Below are 21,299 nucleotides of genomic sequence, written 5' to 3'. Positions count from 1 at the left end.
TAATTGAAGGTGAATAAACTTCAAGTTGAGTTCTAAGAAGTCCTTAGAGAGAGAGAGAGGGAGTATAAACTTTATTGCACACCAAAACACAATTAACATTCAAAAACAGTCAACGAGCAGATAACTTTGTACAATAGGCGGTCTTATCGTTAAAAGCGATCTCTTCCAGACAACCGTTTAATTTAGAGAAATTCTGGAAAAGATAAAGGATATAGTAAGTACGGTGCGGTGTACTGTTGGCAATACATTATAATAGAAAATATTTACATACAATAAATAGATATGTACCGTTTACATGTAATATGAAATTAATCGTTTTACTTCGATAGTGTCTGTTAACAGTAGCTCCGCTTTTTTCTTTTTTTTTATTGCCTTTGTAGGCAGACGAGCATACGGCCCACCTGATGGTGAGTGGTTACCGTCGCCCATGGACTTCAGCAATGCCAAGGGCAGAGCCAAGCCGCTGCCTACCGCTTTTCAGCCAGTCAGACTCAAACATCTTTGGCCGCTTTCAGACTACGCTATAATATAATAGCATATACTATATAGCTCATAGCACAATAATATCGCCCACCATACATTGTTATGAACACGTTCACACTGTACTGTACTACTATATATTATTGGCTAAGTATACGCTGTTATGCTATAGGACAACGTTTTTTTTTTTTTATTGCTTAGATGGGTGGACGAGCTCACAGCCCACCTGGTGTTAAGTGGTTACTTGAGTCCATAGACATCCACAACGTAAATGCGCCACCCATCTAAATGTAGTCTGAAAGCAACATTAGCAATCATTTAATAGGAGCTACGGGACTGACGAATGATGAGCGAGGAGTTTTGGTGTCTCCGAATCAATATCCCTAATGAAACTTGACATGTTGCAGATATACTGTTCCTGGTCGGTCTTACGTCGAGCGTGTTTATAGTAAGCGAAATTAAAAAGCTTATCGAACGCACCCTGAAGAAGCGCGTCTACGGCAAGTACGCTGCTAAGGCCCACGACGCTATGGACTTTGTATGACACGAGTCTGACAAGACGCTGTAAGTGGAGCCAGCGCCAGTGACGTCACGGAGCGGGGTCCGCCGACGCGCAGTACGGACAGTGCGGGATGGACGCGACAAGTGAACTAATCGATTATGCGATTAATCGATATTCGTAATCGTTTTCGAGTTCGATACGTCGTCGCAGTATTGTTTGATAAGTGTTTTTATTTATTTATTATATAGGGATAAATTTTAGTGAGTTTTACGATTTATTTATGTGAAGCAAACGTTTCGGAACTTATCGATAGTTTAGTCGAAAATAAAACATTAGTTTATTATTCGTTTTATCGTTGTAAGTGAGTAGTAATCTCGTATTCGATGTCACATCGATGAGAACTGTAACTAGCGGTGAATTACGCTTATTTGTGAATAGAATTAGATTAATAATAGTTGATAATACTTAGATTGAAGAAAAAAAGAGAATTAGCGCTTTCTCATATCTCTCAGCGCGCTCTTCGAGTAGCAGATTGTTAAACTTAAATGATATATATATGTATTATAATTTAAGGAGATTATTTATAACATTAATATTGATCGCTCGCCATTAGTAGCATTAACTCCAAGGTCGAATTTTAAAGTGAGCAAAGTTTTTAGAAATGCTGCCACTGAAGCCTAAAGCGCGCATTCGTCACATTGCATATTATTATGTCACGGTAGTTGAAATAAAATTTATTCGATTTAAATCGAGAGATCTGTCGAAGCACTTGTTATCGATAATCGATATCGAATATTCGTGTTGTTATTATGGTCGTACAATAGAATATAACTATCGATATTATGTTAAGGAATCGATCAGTATAAGATAATAGATTCGTTAGATAATTCATAGTATATTCTAATGCTTAGTTTAATTATTAAATAATAAAATTAAATATCATTTAGTACATATATTTTTAGGGTTGTAACAAAATAGTGGATTAGGTCCTAGTATTTGAATTGCTTGAATTAATCTGGCTTCGAAAGTCGCCGTCTTCGTTGCGGTACATGAAATTTCCTGCGTAAATCTAATAGTATTTAAAAACAATTACTCTTACTTGTAAACGATTTTAAAAATTATAATATATAAATAGATATATAATAATAAATTTTACCTGCATTTCATTAAACTAATAACTTATAGTACTTCTAAGTAATTGATATTGTACTACAGTTTTACTACACAATAGTTATTATTCATATTTTAAAAAAAGCTTAAAATTATTAGGTAATTTTTAGTAGTTTAGTTTTTATCGAATAAATTCGTAATAGTAATTTTGTAAAATTATCATAAACAAGTTACATGAAATTTTAATCTATTTAAATAATAACGTAATCGTATTGTGAGTTTTGAAAGAATATAAATAATAAGATATTATCTTGCAAATTAATATTATTATAAATGTTGTATTGAGTAGGCTGTGATCTGAAGCGCGTTTGACTCGTGTACAGAATGTTAAATCGATTTTTTATTTTCGGTTAAAAGTTAATCGATTAAGCGAATCAATAATCGATTAACGGCTGATTGCACCCAGAGTTAATATTTTAAACCAATCGTAAAGTTTAGTTAACTAAACGACATATTACTACATATTTACGAAAAAAAAAAATTGTTCTATTATTTTCGGTTTCATGATAAACATTTGTTAAATATGTTAAATTTCTTATATTTTATATGTAATGTCGGACGAATGAAATATAAGCGACAAACGATTTATGAATCATTCAGAGATTATTTTAATTATTGGCGTTTTAATGAAAATTATAAATATTTAATGTTGTGTTATTCGGAGTTATGAGTAACCCGAATTGACACGCCAGTAATATATATTTGTTGTGTGAAATTCAGTCTTAAGACAAGAATGAATAAGATTGTAAATTAATTCTAACACAGAAAGATTCTGTTCGTTTTGAAATGACGTACGTTGTAATCAAAACTTGGTCTAGTAATGGTGCTTGGTGCGTGAATGTTCTATAATATATATATAATATTTAATAGTATTCATCTTGTAGTAAGCATTTAATAAAACATATGTTATAATATCTACTTTAATAGTAAGTGGAAACTCAAGTCGTACGATTAATAGATTTGTGCAACATTTGATTAATATGTGTATAATTTTTTTTGTGTAACCTAAATATTACAATACTATATCAATAAATAAATTAAATATCTTTCTCGAGTAGAATGTATTTTATAGTATTTTTTTTTAGTGTTCCAAGAAATCGTAAATTTACTGCCTAAACGTTCCTTTTTGCTGTCGACATATGTGTGTATATAATCCGGATACAAGTGGTTTGAACAAGCGCGGCTCCCAGCCGGTTTGAAGTCGGTTAAGAGTATGATAAATGGTTTTTATTGTTCTTTGGTGCAGGTAAGGCGCCGTCTACGTACAGACAGACCAGAATAAACTTTTATATATATAGCTTGCTAATGTTCCAGTATTAGTTTTTAATGGTTGAACATAGGGAACGATTTTGACAGCAGTATTTTCCCGCGTTTTGTTCAATTCAAAATGAAACATTAAATTCGCAGCCAATACGTTGCGTGTAGACAGAACTTAACCAAAGGTCAGCTATTAGAAGAAGAATTCTAATAGCTGATATGTGTATATATGAAAGATCGAACATTAAAATTACTGAAAGCGAATATAACTGCGAAGGATTTTAAAATTTGTCGTCATCATAATATTTATTCAATTTACAATCAATTAAATTATTATGTATTAAATATTTGTTTATAGCGTTTGATAATTATAACATTAGAATGTATTCGTCTAGTTTATTAATAAAACAGTATCACATTTTCTAGCGTAGTTTTTCGAAATAAGTGTGCTTTTCTTGTGGCGTACGACGCCATTTTTAATTCACGTCAAGATGGCCGCCGACCGACGCGCGCGGTGTACGTAATTATTATTATTTAAAATTAATGTTTGTGATGTTGTCATTTTAAATGAAATAGCTTCTTTGTGTTAGTGGGTAATTTAAAACTGTTATTAAAATAAATCTCATTTTTTCGTATTAAATAGTTTGCTATGTTTATTTATTGAAATATTAATAAATTGTAGCTTGTACTCGACTGTATAAATCATTGTGATTACGAGTCATATCTTGTATGAATTTATTTCGTATCTATATATAGCTAATGTAAATAGGCGTAAAGTATTCTGTCTGTTGTAATAATCGTGCTCGTGAACAGATTTTATCGTTATTTCAGTATTAAATGTATGTAATGGCGATGTATTGAAGTTGGCGTTGACATAAGTGACGGCTGAATTTGAAATCATTCAAATTTATTTATTAATCCTCGACCAATTTTATATACATCATGAATCCAATAGCAAAATAATAGTGACTACACATTTTTAGTGTTGCTATTGTACCAGATAGTATTTAACGGTAGGCTTCTTAGTCCGAATCGATCTATTAAGCTACGAACTACTAAGTAAATATTTATTGTTGTTAGATAACTTTATTAAAAGAGGTAAAGACAATCTCCTTTTGTCAATCGATTTTTTTAATGTTCCCATTGATGAGATGTGGTGGTAACAATAATTTCAAAAAATATAGAAACAAATGCTGCCATCAATTTATGAAAAATATAATATAAATAAAATACATAAAATTAATCTCAATCTTGAGTTGCTGGAAATTTGGGTACTGTGCGAACTGTATACTTTAATTTTGTAAACCCGCAATTTAAAGCAAATTATTATTCAGATAACGTGTAATGATATTTTTTTTCAACAATCATTATTCATCATATAATGGAGCAGTCCCAATATAGTTTGTATAATGTGTTAAATCATCGATAATAACACACTACGGTATTCTATCGATACATAATCTGTTCACGGCACATCTCTAGCCTAGTGAAGTTGATTGATTTTTCATATGTAATAATATCTACATGATGCCACGAGAACTGAATGATTAAATTTTTACTAGCACGATTAGAAAAAGCTTTCTAGTAACCCGGTATCAAACGTTGTCCAATTTCAGGCGTGCGGTTAGAGGTTGCTTCTAGCCTCAGGATTGTAGTATAGAGAGACATTTCTGGGTGTATTGGTACACCTAGAGTGGTGTGCTAGTATTTGTACACAGATTGGCGCCTGTACGAGTGTCTGTTTTTATACAGGTGTCTGTACAAAGCTGAACTCTACCGAGTGTTTGTGAGTGTCAGCATCTAGTTAGGGTGTCTGTACTTGTTATTAGCATCCAAACAGAAGACTTTTTTTTATTGCTTGTTTAGGTGGGTTGACGAGCTCACAGCCCACCTGGTGTTAAGTGGTTACCAGAGTCCATAGACTTCTACAACGTAAACGCCGCCACTCACCTCGAGAAATGAGTTCTAAGGTCTCAAGTTCAGTACAACGGCTGCCCCGCCCTTCAAACCGAAACGCATTACTGCTTCACGGCAGAAATTGAAAGGGTGGTGGTACCTATCCGTACAGTCTTACAAGACGTCCTACCAGTAGTCTGAATTCAGTCTGTTGTCTGTACTCGTTAGGAGCACCCGATTTGGTGTCTCTGAGAAGTTTAGCACCCAGTTAGGGTGACTCTACATTAATGTTATAATTACATCACGAAACTCGTGCAACTGATATCCTCTTGCAAGGTAGATAGCAAGCTTACCTGCCTTCGGTTAAATTTTTGTGAACACAAATTGTTAAGTCATTCAGTTTTTATGGTCTCATATGTAAAAGAGATTGACTCTCTGTAGACCATAAGGCACACTAGGGCATTTTTTATTAGATTAAATCAAATTAAAAACAAATATAAAATGTATCTTATTAGTATTGAATTAATGAATATAATTATTTGATCTAAGTAATCGTGGTTTTTGTAGAATTTGAACGTGGTCGTTAATTGTTGCTGATTTACTTGAAGAAAGTATGTTCTTTTTTATATATATTCCCTTGAACCAGCTGGATAGTTGTTTATTGAACCGTTTTCGACACGAGCCTTGCACAATATACAAATTGTGGTTCTAAAAATGTTTTTCCAGAAGTGGGTAGATAGACTTTTGTTTAGGGATGCGAAGTTCCTAATGACGTAGTGTTTACAAGTGCAAAAAAAAATAGAACTTTTGATTTCATTCCAATTAAGCTCGGGCTTTAAGTATTGTGATTAATTTTTAAATTCATTTGAATTAAATATGTATCATGATTTAAAAAGCCAATTCACATGAGGTCTATATCGATAAGTTTTGCCTCTGTAATTTTTTCGTAATGCAATTATTTTTATTTCAATTAACGTATTGCTTAAGAGGAAATACTGACAGTTTAAAATGTAGTTTTTAAAAAAGTCCTTAAGAGAACACGCAAGAGAGAAACGCAAAGGTTTCAAAGAGTGAAGGTAAATCGCATTACTGTATCTTCTATAAAAACGGCTACTACTAAATAAGTATTATTATTTGTAGTGGTAGGCTGTGGAGTCAGTTTGTGACGTCACTTTCGGGCACGGAATAGAACTAGGGCTGGTTATTTGCATCCAAATAACATTATGAAATAATTTTCCGGGCTCGATCCTCACATCGTATCAACATTCCCTTGATCTGCCGGTGTATGGTCTACTCTCTAATTTAATATCTTATGGTTTTATTGTTTATGTAACGTGTATATATATAACGAGGCTATTTATGTGGTTTAATGCGACACTTCGCTTAATACGCGCCCTTTATCGTTGTAATTAAAGGTCCGTTTTATTTGGTATCAGCATCAACAATTCGATGTTTTTAATTGAACTTCAATTAAGTTTGCCCCATTTAAATAGCTGAAGAAGTTTTTTAATACAGATGAAGATAAAGTGATAGATGATAGATGAAAGAAGATAAAGGGTCCATAGTTAAAATACGAATGTCATTAACTAGTGATTAATTAAAATATCTAGTCAGTTACTGTTGACTACAAATAGAGTAAAATGCTAACTCTTTTCAAATGTCTACTAACAGTTAATAACAATCTGAAGTGATAAACATTTCTATTATTTGTTTTGAATTGCAACCTTATAACGTTGATATTGAAGGTTTGATTGCGTCCTAAATAAAAGTAATTGAAATCAGCAACAATTCGAATCAGTTCCTTGTATTTTATAATATATTCTGAAATTTAAGATTAGTCCTCTCATATAATCTGTATTCTTGACATAGAATTGAATATTGGTAAATAGGATTTATGACGTCATCCTATGACGCAATCCTGTGTATTCTATCGAATCTGCTTTATTACTACAAAACGAACGTATTTTATTCTGAAACTGTGTATCTCTTTTTGGAAACGTTCAAAAGGTGTTTTATTATATTTGTCTTTATAAAATCAAACATTGAAAGTTGACTTGAAATTGAAAGTAATGAATTTCACAATTCGTTTGTTTTTGTAGGTATTAAAACAGATTGCGATGGAACAAACATGTGTGTGTTGATAGTAAATGACGTCAACTGTAATCTGCCCTTGAAAATTACACCGTTCAAATATAAATAGAATTCTTTCATTGGTCTTTTACTAAAATGATTTTTTCAAGAGTACATTATTTTGTTTTTTGTTGCTCTAAATGAGCTGATAGGCTCACGATCTACCTGGTTATAAGTGGTTACTGGAGCCAGTCGCAACTTGAATGACTCCACTCACTCCGAGCCATGAGGTCTTAGTCTCAATTGTATCGTGCAAAGGTTGTCTCAAACTTCAAACCAACCGCAACGTGGCAGAATTAGCCAGAGTGGTGACACGTACCTGTGCTGGTTCATAGGGTATTTCTTGATTCCTCAAAATCTTTTCCAGCTAAATTTTTTACACGATGTTATTTCTTCATCGTTAAAATCATCCAGGTACGTGTGTCAATAAGAGTATAAGATGCAGGCTTTCTAACTATAATATTACAGATAATATCGCTGTTTGGTTAAGAAAGGTAATGTTGTTATTGCAGCCCTAAGACACCCCGCCGGTACATAGGGGCCTTAGAGCTGTCTCCACTTAACCCTGTCTTAGGCTTGCTCCAAAATATCACTCCAGGTCACGTCAGTAGTCCTCATCTCGCTCAAGAAAGGTAATAATAATGCAAAACTCTGTTGTGTGTATGCCTTTGCATGCATGTCACTTAGTTTTATTTTCGCAGATCACATCTTCTAGTCATTCGCCGCTCTTTCAAAATTTAACAAAGAAAATGATACAAATAAAATTAGCTAAATTACAGATTTAGAGAGAAGAGAGATCTTTTAGGAATTAAATTTTAAATTGTAGTTTGACAAAAAAAACTCAGAATGCAATTAATTTTGCCTGCAGAAACTATACTAATAACTTAATTATACAAAATCTAAACGACTAGATCATAAGGCGATAACTTTGACAAAGTCCACGATTAAAGTTGGCTGACTCCACCGTGGGAACCAATCGGACATGTGCCGCCAGAAATGTACGGATGCCTTCCGAGCGCTGTCTCTCCAGGGCTTGGTGACTCCCCCGGAGGTTATAGACCCGTCGCGGAACTCCGTTATGCCTCCTGCCGCCACGCCTAGCGTTATGTAGAACTGGAAGAGTTAGAAAATACTTTTAGAAGTTAAACTTCTTTAGGCGCGTTGAGAGCACATTTTAACTCGTGATTAATTCGTTACGGCTAAAGAGCAAATATACAAATTTAGGAAAAGCGAGAGTGAGAAAATAGACAGTGTTTTTTTTTATTTTTATTGCTTAGGTGGGTGGACGGTGGAGTCTCAGTATAATTACAACGGCTGCCCCAAGCTTCAAACCGAAATGCATTACTGCTTCACGGCAGAATATAAGCAGGGCAGTGGTAATTACCCGTGCGGACTCACAACAGGTCATCGGGAATACATCGGGCCTCAAAGATTCATTTTTTTATTCATTTTTGCCCAATTGTTTAGGTTTTTTTTTTTTTTTTTTTATTTTTATTGCATAGATGTGTGGACGAGCTCACAGCCCACCTGATGTTAAGTGGTTACTGGAGCCCATAGACATCTACAACGTAAATGCGCCACACACTTTGAGATATAGTTTTAAGGTCTCAGTATAGTCACAACGGCTGCACCACCCTTCAAACCGAAACGCATTACTGCTTCACGGCAGAAATAGGCGGGGCGGTGGTACCTACCCGTGCGGACTCACAAGAGGTCCTACCACCAGTAATTACGCAAATTATAATTTTGCGGGTTTTTTTTATTACACGATGTTATTCCTTCACCGTGGAAGTCAATCGTGAACATTTGTTGATTACGTATTTCATTAGAAAAATTGGTACCCGCCTGCGGGATTCGAACACCGGTGCATCGCTTCAACACGAATGCACCGGACGTCTTATCCGTTAGGCCACGACGACTTCTAAAGGTGATGTTTTTTTACTTATTGCAAGTAGTGGATTGTATTGAAACTTACGTGGTCATCGAATGGCGCCATCTGCGAGCCGGCCTGCAGCAGGTGCCGCGGGGCGTGCGCGCAGACAGCCGGCAGGGCGTCCCGTGGCGCCTCCACTCGCGCCCACTCCTCGCCGTCCACAGACAGGGCTATGAAATCTGAGAACGACAGAATTAACGACATCTACAACCATATTTTTGATTGTACTTGATTTGAAGTCTTTTTTTGGAACGAATTTCCTTATGGGACGATGCGGAGGGGTACCCTAACCGGGAAAAAACGTCCGTAACGTAAGATTTTTATTAGTAATGCACACAGTGTACGACTTAACTTTGTAATAACGTACAAAAAATAACATATATATTTTATCATTCATTGACCACGATCTCAGAGCGTTCGTTTGCGCAATACACTAACTTTTATGCAAACAGCCGTGAATGAAGTGTACCACAATAAGTTCGCACGTTACCGAATGACCGTGGGTTGTTGCGAAGCCTCCAGTTTTTTTTTTATACCTCGAATAGAACTTAAAATTAATATTTTTATAATAAGGAACTTCGTTCCTATCCGCTGTCCCAAGACACCACACATCTTTTTTTTTTTAGGATTAAAAGGTTACTGGTGGCCCGGAGGCCTTTCCAGTTTCACCAGGACAGGTGGGCGAGCAAAAGCTCAGTCAGGAGGTATGGGATTTGCTAACAGCTGCCCGAGCGCCGGATTTGAAGTCGTATTTGTTTCCAGATGGTGCGTCTACAGTGCTAACTTGACGATATCCTAATAAGGCTTTTAGTTGTGGAATATTTATTTATATAATTTTATCTAAAACTTCATAGTTATGGAACTAATAACCAAAAGATTTCAGAATAATTACTTATTTCGAGATGGGTGGCGGAATTAACTTTGTGATATCTATGTACTAATATTCACTTAACACGAGGTGGGCTTAGAGCCGTAACATAATGGCATTTTGGTAGGCAGTGGCTTGGTTCTGGTTGGACGACCACGAGAGACGGTAACCGCTTACCATCAGGTGGTTGGTGTGCTAGTCTGCCTGCAAAGGCAATAAAAAAAGGGTCTTCGATGACAAAAATAAAATAATTTGTAGGTGTATTAACTAATTAAAGTAACTTATTAAACTAGTTCGGTTGAGATTAAGATGACTGGGATTACTCATACGTTTCCTGTCGCAAAAGTTTTTCCTTGTTACATTACTCATCTAATTACTTACTCTCTACAACATTTACGAAGTAAAGGAATACATATATTAATTTTGACTGACTCTATGGTACAGTAGTTAGCGACTCTGACTGTTGCGCCGAGGGTCGTGAGTTCGATTCCCACATCGGGCAAACATTGTGTGACGAACAGGTTTGTATGCTCTTCGTCTAAGCCATTATCTCTATATATTGAAATGCATATAAGTATGTTTTTCAGTCTCTGAGCTCATAATACAGCGAATCCTAAATTGGAGCCGGATGATAGTGCGTGATTTGTTTTTAGTTATTTATTTATGTATTATTTATATACAAACAAACCAGGTGTCCATTGAACGGAATATGTATGAAAACTGTCGCCCCACGACGTGCCGTCTCTGCGTCTTTTTGTGGAGAGAAAGTTCTCGCGGCACTCCAGATCCATGATCGGTCCTCCGTACAAAACCTGTAAGAAGATTTAGGATATTATTAATATAGGATTATAGCTCTGCACTTTTTGCTCAGCGTAGCTCTGAGTATTTCTCTAAATCTCGGAGTAGGTATTATTAAGCGCAGGAAAAAGATCAGATGGGCCCAGGATTACGGATCATCTGATATTAAGTGGTAAGCGCAGATCAAGCGCGAAAGTCATTATCCGTTTTGAGACCAAAGTCCTAATTGTATTTAACAAAGGCTGTCCTAATTCCAAATCAGCTATTCATTGACGTCCATTGACGAATAAGACTTAGATCACGAATACCATAGTGGTACCATGGGATGCAGGTTTGATACCACGTCAAAGTAGTTTCATACATTTTTCAAATACTCTTGTTTACTCCTATACATGTATATTGGCTTTGCGATATAGACCTATAATAGTACTACCTTATATCCACACTAACTCCTCTCTCTCTCTCATATCGTCATTAACATACTCCTTCCATGTCTTCTTCGGTCGACCTCTTCCCCCTCTACCTTGCACTGCCATTTCCACACATCTCCTAGTCACATGCATCTTCTCTCTACGCATCACATGTCCATACCACGCTAACCGTCCGCTCTTTAATTTGTTAATTACCGGGGCTCCTTTCACACTTCCTCTGAAGCCAAATGCACATCCAAATCAACCTTGCAGCACGATGCACAAAAACGAATTCCGAATAAAGTATTACCTCCCGTTTGATTAAAAAGCTAAGAGAATACGTACCGTATTGCTGTAGTCATTAGGTCCGGAATACAGTTCTGCATTACCGCGCGCGCACGCTATCTTCACTACGCCGGACGCATAATTCATACTTCCATACTTCTTTAAGAACGGCTCCAATAGAATTTCTAAAATACAAACCTAAATGAGTAGAGGATTTGAGATTCTAAGTTTAACTCAATAAGGGTTTTTATTGTTAGCACGAAGGTAAACGAAAAACCTTTGCTTCTTAATAGAAAAAAAATCCTGTCTATGGCATTTATTCGCTTACCCGGATACAGCCAGTCTCCTTGCGGTAATTTCGCTCTGATCTCGACCGTTCCGTACGTAAATGCGAATCCTATTGATGTGATTCTGCCGCTGACGATTGGTGGTAGAATATCAGCACCGGAAGCCTGTTTGATGCATGCTTCTGCTGACGAAGTACACCTAGATGACAATAAGAAGCTTTTTTACCAGGGTTATTGAATGAAATTAAAGTTTAAAAGTACTCACTAGGTGACAATTAACGAAAAAAGTATAACACAGAAAACAAGCATAAATAGCAGATAGAAATAGACATTAAAGGCTTTACATTGATATGACGTATACGGGTTTTGTTTTCCATTAAACAGCAGGCTGCGTGCGAACTGATTCAGTCGTTAATGCCTTAAAAAAAATGAAAAGAGCTGGGAAGGGCGATGACCCAGTGCGTAAGTTTTTAATCTGCATTACATGACGTGTGAACTTTAGGAATTTTTTTACCAATATCTAACTAGTGGTATTTCATAGTGCGTCATAGAAACATATACTTCAAACCGCAAATAATAAATTGGATGAAATTTAATGTAATTATTCTATAAATTATTTGCGGTTTTGTTTTTAAAGAACCAATTTCGACCCTATGAGTTGTTCAAAAAAGCAAGATTGTTGCTTTGAAAATAAATTTCAAATTAGAAATGACGAAATGCCACTTACCCACTGAACAAATTAAGTGTGCCAGAATATATAGAGTCGTCCAGAAAGCCGGGCATATGTTGTTGAAGTTTGGCGTTAATATGTAGGTTTCCATCTGCGGTAGATACTGTTAAATTATTACGCTGGTAGGATACGAAGGGGTATTCCTGTAACATAAAATAAAAATACTTTAAATACAATGTAATGTAATTAAGGCTCCTTATGCGGGTCAAAATCCCTTTTTTCTTTTATTTATTTATTATATTTTATTCTTTCTGATGTTGCGAAAACTAGAGAAAATACTATTATATATTATAATTCTTTTATAAAACTATAATAGTTAAGATTTTGTTTGTCGTATAAACGATTACTGTTTTATTCACAAAACAGTGTCTGTTGTCCTTGCTTTTTATTTAGGAGTTTTAATTAGCAGTTTGAAGTCGTTGTGGCCTAAAGGATAAGACGTCCGGTGCATTCGTGTTGAGCGATGCACCGGTACCAATTTTTCTAATGAAATACGTACTCAACAAATGTTCACGATTGACTTCCACGGTGAAGGAATAACATCGTGTAATAAAAATCAAACCCGCAAAATTATAATTTGAGTAATTACTGGTGGTAGGACCTCTTGTGAGTCCGCGCGGGTAGGTACCACCACCCTGCCCATTTATGCCGTGAAGCAGTAATGCGTTTCGGTGAAGAGTGGGGCAGCCGTCGTAACTATACTGAGACCTTAGAACTTATATCTCAAGGTGGGTGGCGCATTTACGTTGTAGATGTCTATGGGCTCCAGTAACCACTTAACACCCGGTGGGCTGTGAGATCGTCCACCCATCTAGCAATAAAAAAAAAAACTACTTACGGGGTGATAAATCGGTATATACTGCTCGATTTGCCAAACGTTTTCGTCCAGGGAATCAAATTGCTCCTCGAATATTGTCTGTCCGGCACACGCTTTGCCGCCTCGCACTCTCGTCTTTGTTGGCTTACATTCTGGTTTCTGAGAATCTGTGCTTGCATTAGGATCTTCTAGCTCTGAAAAGCGTTAGAACGACATTTATGAATATCATTATTTTTGATTAAATAACAACATCTAATTCCGAACTAAGATTCTATGTGAACCGGAAAGTAATATACAGATTTTAATGTATACGTTAAAATATTAACATATAGAGGTATTGCAAACCAAACAAAAAGCATTCGACACGCGAATGTCTGTCCGAAATGGCCGAGAATCGAACCTCCATGTAGCAGTTGAGATGCTAATTAAATAAAAGTATTTCAAAAAATTTTACTACAAATAAATTTGGTGAAACTCTGTGGAATATCTATTTCTATTAAAATGACTAGCACATAAAACTCATGCATCACCTTCCAAATGTTTACATACAATTTTACGAACACCCTGTACTATCTGTATTATAGTTACGGTGATTCCAAACAGAACATTTCTAAAGTTACCTCCCAAAACAAATACTGCAGTAAAATCATTGGATTCCAACGTCCAATTCCAGTTAGAAGTCGTAAGACGAGCGGAATACATCGCTTCGAGGAAACGCGGGGGCGGCTGTCATATGCGTTCACATATTCTGATTTACAGAATACGAACTTAACAAATCCACAGCTATTCATGTCTAGTTGGCTAAATGAAGATTCATTTCGATCCATTGACGTTTCGGCGCCGGGAATAACCTCTTTACTGTCAGTAAATCTCCGTATTACGGAAATGTGAGCTAGGATTTCAGTGAAAATTTTCTAACGTAGATTTTACTATTTGTATTAGACTATTTGACTATGATGCTGAGATGAAGTGACAACGGTCTCTGATTTAAATAGCTGAGATATACAGAGAGGTTGTATTGATGGAATTATGACAGGTTCCTTGATTTCTTACGGAATTTTAAAATATTATTATCCATTACACGCTTTATGTGCCCATTTAGTTTAGCTGGAAAATTTACAGGAATGAATAGAATTTGAAATTTCTACGATTCCAACGCTGAGAATTATCGTTTTTCTTTTCAAATTAAGACTGTTTGTTTTTACGTTTCTCGTGCTGTTGACTTCCTTACTACGCTCAGGATTCTAACTTTGAATCTCGTTACGCTCGTGAATCAATCATAGAATCCTTCGCTTGCTCGGGACTCAAAATCAGCACTCGAAACAAAAAACAACCTTGCTCTCTTGTTGCGCAAATAACTATTAATCGAACCTGTTATGGTGAACTGTTGGTTTGTTTTCTCGTATAATTTCTTGTTGATTGAGAAGACCGCGTTATAATAGACGACGTCCTTGACTTTTAGTTTAAGGTCGGGCTCTTCGTACACCCATCGGCCGTTGACTGGATCCAGTACCTCTGCACTCAGTGTCCCGACGCTGGTGCTATCCAGTTTATGGTTCAAGTTGCCTTGGAACGCGAACAGTGTCATTTTGGGGACATCTGAAAAATTTCCAAAGATTATTTCGATGGAAAGTATTTTTAATGCTTAGATGGGTGGACGAGCTAACCTGGTGTTAAGTGGTTACCGGAGTCCATAGACATCAACAACGTCAATGCGGCCACCCACCTTTAGATATAAGTTCTTAGGTCTCAAGTATAGTTACTACGGCTGTCCTACCCTTTAAACCGAAACGCATTGCTGCTTCACCGCAGAAATAGGCAGGGTGATGATACCTACCCGTGGGGACTCACAAGAGATCCTACCACCAGTAAAGTAAGTTCTGAGTCTCTAAGTTTGTTTTACGATGCTATCTCTGGTGACTCTTCATGAAACTATGAGATAACTAAGTTTAAGTGAACACGCAATTTGTTGTATACATTTTGTTTGAAATAAGTACAGTATTTATGTTTGTGAGAGAGTAGCTAATCTAAATTTGAGTTGTGCTGGACACTCAGCAAGGCAAAATTAAAGCAGATGGAGTAAGACAGTGGCGAAATGGTGATCAGGATTAGGACGATGGCACAGTTGACTGTTGAGATGGTCAGGACGTGGATGAGAATGGCGGGCGATCAAATATTATGACATTAAACAGGGGAGACCTATGCTTAGCAGTAGCTATCAATATCTGACGATCAACACCGGGGCCTACTGGGATCGGAACTAAAATTCCATGATCTACCTCAAGAAATGAAGCATAAATCTCAGTTATATTTCATAAGGGCTGTCTCTCCCTTAAAATGGAGCAGAAATGAGCAGGATGCTGATAAGTAGTCGTGCGGACTTACAGCCTGCACGTTGAAAACACAAACGAAATTATGCATAAGAATATCTCTGATAATTCAATACTACAATATTGAAAATCGTTTTAAAGTTTCTTGCGCGGCATAGGTACACGAAAATAAAATCAGTTAAGTCTCGATACAACGATCTCTTGTGGTTCGCAGAGGTATGTTTTCATACTATCGTGCTAAATTTGCCCAGTGAGTTTCTAGCCGGATCTTTTTATAAAGTTCGCGATTCAGATCTGTGGCAGATTCAGCGAAATATTGCCCTTTCTAGAGTTAATGTTGGCAAATTTGCCAGGCTGAGCCCCGTGAGCTAAAAAAGCTTAAAACTTAATAATAATTCGACCATCCTTTTCCAATGCTGCTATAAGAGAGAGACACATAAAACATCTAGAAGCAAACGAGCTATACGTCATTTTTTGAGGAAGTTCACGAACGAGCACAGTCACGATTATTCATAAGACGTTGAGACAATACCTCACTCAACACAAATTTAAACAACAAGAAAGGTAATTAAATAAATCCAGTGACGAAATTCAGTTTGTTTATTCATTAGAAAAAAACATTAGGCGTTGCAGCATCGTCATCAATGGGAATCCCTCGACAGGGACTTTACCTGCTACTAGTATACAAATGACTAAGATAAATGCGATAAGTGTGATGCTCATGACCCAACATTATTTTGATATAGTCGATGTCACAGGGTATCCTAGCGATAGGGTTATGAGTTCAGACGTTTTGTTTTGATAACGATATTATGAATGCGAAAGCGTGTGTCATAAATTTTCATTGTCCGAAGCAACATGTTAGCTTCTTATATTATAGTCTTCTAAATGTTATTTATTAACTAGAGGTTCCGCAGTAGTCGAAATCCGACTATAATTAATTGGAATTGTAAGTTTGTACACTATTATTTTGTGTATTTTATACTTCTATAATAACAAATTTCGCCAAGACTACACTATAAAAATATTAACAAAGACATACAACGTTTAATCTCAATTTGACAACAGACATCAAGAACAAAAGTTTGACAATAAATAGTATGCATGCGTGTGTGCGTCAAATAAATGGCATGTAGTGTGTGTAATGTTTTCTTTATTGATTTAATGTATATTTTATGCATTATTTTAAAAAAAATATTAGCATTGTGCACTTCTTCTCTATATTCTCTATAAGTGTGGAAAATTTCATACTCCTCCGTCAGCGCAATTTTCGTAAAAAGGGATACAAAGTTTTTGCTTCACGTATTAATATATAGATTATTTAATATAGTGGATGTGTATGTTTAGAATAGATTGCAGAAACCTCGTGCTGTATACAAACAGTTCTTAATTTAGTAACAGATGAATTTTTCTTAGAGTAGTTTCTTTGAATACTTTTTTACGTCTTTATATTTTTCAAACCGTAATCGCATTGGTTTTCTTCTGCGATCCAAAGACACCAAAAATACACACACGCGTGCTTTCTTAAGAATAATTTTAGCTGAATAAAGAATAAATTGAGCGGTGTAAATATGCGAATTTTACAGTTGAACGAAAAAAATAAAATGAATTTTCAATTTATAATTATTAATAAACAAAAAAATGACAAGAATCAAACATGACGTATTCATGCCCAAATTCAAATACTCGACAGTGAAACATGCAATACCGTTATTCCAAAAGCACATTACAATACAGAGTACAGAATTAAGTCGCGAATTTAGTTATTTCATAATTTAATTATAACATTCTCACCTTGAACGGATATTCGAAGTCCTTTCGGGCGAAAAGCTTGTATTTTCACATCGGGCATTTGAGCGTACGATATTTTTATAAATAAAATCAGACACAACACGCGTCCACACATCGCGGCTGCCATTTTTGTACTAAGTAAAGCAGTGATCGGCCAGTATAAGTGCATTATGAAAAACAATAAGATTTAAAAAAAAATTGCCACTTTTGACGTTTTCGTTTATGTATCGATTAATAATTATCGTGTCACTGTAATTTCACGAGTAAACATTATTGATTCAGTTTTGCTTTTATGCCATATATTTTAATATCAATCATACTTGTTTTATTAATAACATCCGTCTTATTTTCCTTCTAATTCTTCGTCTGAAATACAGCATGTTATGAGCTGGGATTATCATTTCTGTTTCTATTTTTATAGATTTTTTTTTGGCTTAAGTTAGTTGACGGCATTTTCTAGCATTTACTATCTATGGGCTGTGTTTTAACCGCTTAACATCAGTATTATCCAACCAGTAGACCCCTTGCTTGCGAAGAAGATTTCGGCGAGTAAATTAACCCTCAGACACAGTCAGCTGTGTTTCTCTCTCAGTTTTCTTCTCGGTGGGTCGCGTTTCCGATCCACTGGTGGATTCTGCGAAGCACTGCTCTTAACAGGGCTAGTGTTAGCAAATTGGTCAGGTGAGCATTGGTGAGCTCACCTACTCACTCGACGAAGCTGGCATAGCCCCTCGAGGCTAAACAGTACCGGTAGGAAAAAACATTGTCGCTCAAAAGGTTCTTGACAGTTAAATTAACTTTCCATAAACTGCATTAAATTCGGAGTGCGTCCTAGATTTCAGTAAATTATTTTTAGTGTTCTTTATTTAGTTTGGTTGATGATTTCATTGCCCCAGGTATGTGAAAAAATAAGACGTTTGCGAATGTGTTCCATTTTATTTATTTTTATGAATTTATATATAAACTTCTTTTCGTTTTTACCTAAAGCTGTTGTAAATTGATTGCTAGAAGACGAGGACCAAATCTATGAATTTTATTACACTTTTTAGTTTATAGTTGAAGTAGCTTGTAAGCGTGTTGTAAGTATCGGCATGAGTGAGTGTCTCTTTAATTATGGTATTACCGTAGATCGGTAGAAGACCTCTGTGTGCTTATTAGTGCGAGTTTTTTAACGTTCTCGATAGCGTAGAAGTTAACCCAATTTTGTCTGCAGTTAGAACAGCGCACCTAGCGGCAAACGTAGGCAAACGATCCCATTCCATACGAATATGAGCTAACTTTTACGCTATCGAGAACGTTCAGAAACTCGCACAAGCACACAAATCACACTTGATATTAAACGGTCAGTGCAAATATTATAACATAAATGTCACCATACACTTCCAGATGCGAAGTTGAAGTTTCATTTATATTTCATTGCGACTTCCCAAGTATTCAAACCGAAATTCTATATTGCTTTGCTGCAGAAATAAGCAGAACGGTATTGGATATTGCAGTCCATTTCATTCACCTTCCTTCACAGTCAATAGCCAGCTTAAGAACAAGGATGGAGTGGTACTCTCACGTTTATGTAATTATTTAAACCATTTGAAACATCAGCCATGTTTGCTTAAAACCAATAAAAATGAGCCCGCGATGGATGGTACATGTGAAACATTGATATTGTTTTGTATAACTATAGATGCATACAAAAATAGTTTACGACAGGAAATATATGTAGTTTAATGAAAAATATTAATATTAAGGAACTCCCGTTTGTGTATGGCTACGCGTCGCCACATCGTACACGCTAATAGATATAGATTGTAATCGAGCCCACTGAGTTTCTCGCCGGATCTTTTCAGTGGGTCGCGTTTCCGATCCGGTGGTAGATTCTGCGAAGCACGGCTCCTGCTAGGGTTCGTGTTAGCAACATCGTCAGGTTTGAGCTCCGTGAGCTCACTTACTAGCCCGGCGATGCTGCCATGGTCTCTTTAGACCATCAACTAAGGTAGAAAAAAAGAAAAACTGTAATCGCTTTTACGTGCGCCCATAGATGTTTCACATCAAAAAATGGAGCAGAATTGAGACTAGAACAAATCACGTGAAGAGTTCAAAAAAGATTTGACCACTTTTAATTCTCAGAAATAAATGATCAGTGTGAATATAAGATATGTAGTAGTTATAGAGAGAGTAATTCAACTCCTACACGCGTGAGACGAAAATAAAGATAGTAAGACGGAACGTGGCTGAAATTAAAATTAAATGACACTCATATCTCCAGTGTCCGTAACGATGCCGCCACGCTACCGATACTTGTTTTAAGAATACGTCTCAAGCAAGCTCGTAATTGTTTTGACGTAAATTGTTAATTGGCAGTTAATGTAAGAAAAATCAAATCAATCTGGGTACATTAGGCAATATGTTGTAGCAAAATACAAATACCTACTCACCCAAGTTAAATCATTTATCATAGCATCAAAACTTCGTAGTAGGTTTTTTTTTAAATATCCTACCTTTTGATCTGTTCACATGACAAAAGGATAGGAAATTAAAGGATAGGATGCACCGAATGAAAATGTAAAAGATAGAATGCGATACCTAATTTGTGATATTGCGAGATTTTTGTCTTCTTCGAGTTTAATCTATGCTGAGTGTAGATTAAGGTTTCTTGCACCTATTTCCACTATTAAGGTGTATTTAGTTCCAACGGCTACGATCTGTTAGTTTATTTCAATTCCTATCATAGACATCACCCATCATAGCATCCGATATCTAATAAAGCGTTTCATATCAAATTTATTTTAGATATTCCATGAAATTGTTGAGTCAAAATCGGCACGTATGAACGTTCCTAAAAATTAAAGACTGGAAAAAATATTATTTATAAAAAAAAAAAACGCGAAACGCGCGAATATCTCGTTCGTCAAGAATATTTTTATATTTTACCTAGAACGTCACACGTGATCGTTGATGTTCAACGAAATATAAATTAAGAAAGATTTTGACAAAGTAGTAAATGGTTCACGGCTTTGATGCGAGCAATATGCACGGTAGGCAGCGGCTTGACTCTGCCCCTGGCATTGCTGAAGTCCACGGGCGACGGTAACCACTCACCATCAGGTGGGCTGTACGCTGGACTGCCTACTAGGGCAATAAAAAAGGGAGTAAACGCTTTCTGGTTTGAAGGTAGGGACAACAATTGTGCAACGCAATTACGACTTCTCGATCAGGTTGTGAGATGGGCGTGGTATGTACGGTGTGATGTCCGTCCATAGTCTCCGTAACTACTTAACAATACACGAGCCGTGAGTTAATTATCAGACCGGTGGACAAAAAAAGACCCTTTTCTGTCACCGCTCTGCCAATTTTTGCCGTGAAGCAGTAATGCGTTTCTGTTTGAAGGGTGGGGCAAAGGTTGTAGTGTTACTACTGATACTTTAGAACTCATAACTCAAGGTGGCAGCGTTTACGTTGTAAATGTCGATGGGATCCGGTAAGCACTTAACACAAGATTGGCTGTGAGCTCGTTCACCCATGTATGCAATAAATAAAAATACTTTTATTTAAAAAAAAAATTGGATTCGCCCTATCTATAAGATCGTTTATAATGCATACTTACGACACTAAAGGGCA

At 36.2% G+C, this 21,299-nt stretch overlaps 2 protein-coding genes across 5 annotated transcripts in view; one reads left to right on the top strand and one right to left on the bottom strand.

Moving 5' to 3' along the window:
• The window catches only part of LOC101743471 (calcium-transporting ATPase type 2C member 1), a 51,009-nt gene extending 42,457 nt beyond the window's left edge, over positions 1-8,552 (top strand). For all 4 annotated transcript variants that reach the window (XM_038013858.2, XM_038013857.2, XM_038013859.2 and 1 more), the window contains exon 18: positions 888-8,552. In XM_038013858.2, the coding sequence (XP_037869786.1) occupies positions 888-1,024 (137 nt within the window). In that variant the 3' untranslated portion in view covers positions 1,025-8,552. The remainder of the gene's footprint in view (positions 1-887) is intronic.
• Positions 7,517-17,801, bottom strand: BGRP2 (beta-1,3-glucan recognition protein 2; the record flags this gene model as incomplete). The annotated part of the gene is given in 9 exon segments (NM_001043985.1): positions 7,517-8,548; positions 9,411-9,547; positions 10,925-11,048; positions 11,790-11,914; positions 12,058-12,215; positions 12,744-12,889; positions 13,585-13,757; positions 14,935-15,162; positions 17,688-17,801. Coding segments are annotated over 9 exon segments (1,404 nt in total). The 3' UTR covers positions 7,517-8,347.
• Between the last annotated feature and the right edge of the window lie 3,498 nt (positions 17,802-21,299).

This window comes from Bombyx mori, chromosome 11 (genome assembly GCF_030269925.1).
Source record: "Bombyx mori chromosome 11, ASM3026992v2".
Classification (NCBI taxonomy): Eukaryota; Metazoa; Arthropoda; class Insecta; order Lepidoptera; family Bombycidae; genus Bombyx; species Bombyx mori.
Note: the sequence above shows the minus strand (reverse complement) of the source record. Positions and strands in the feature narration are given on the sequence as shown.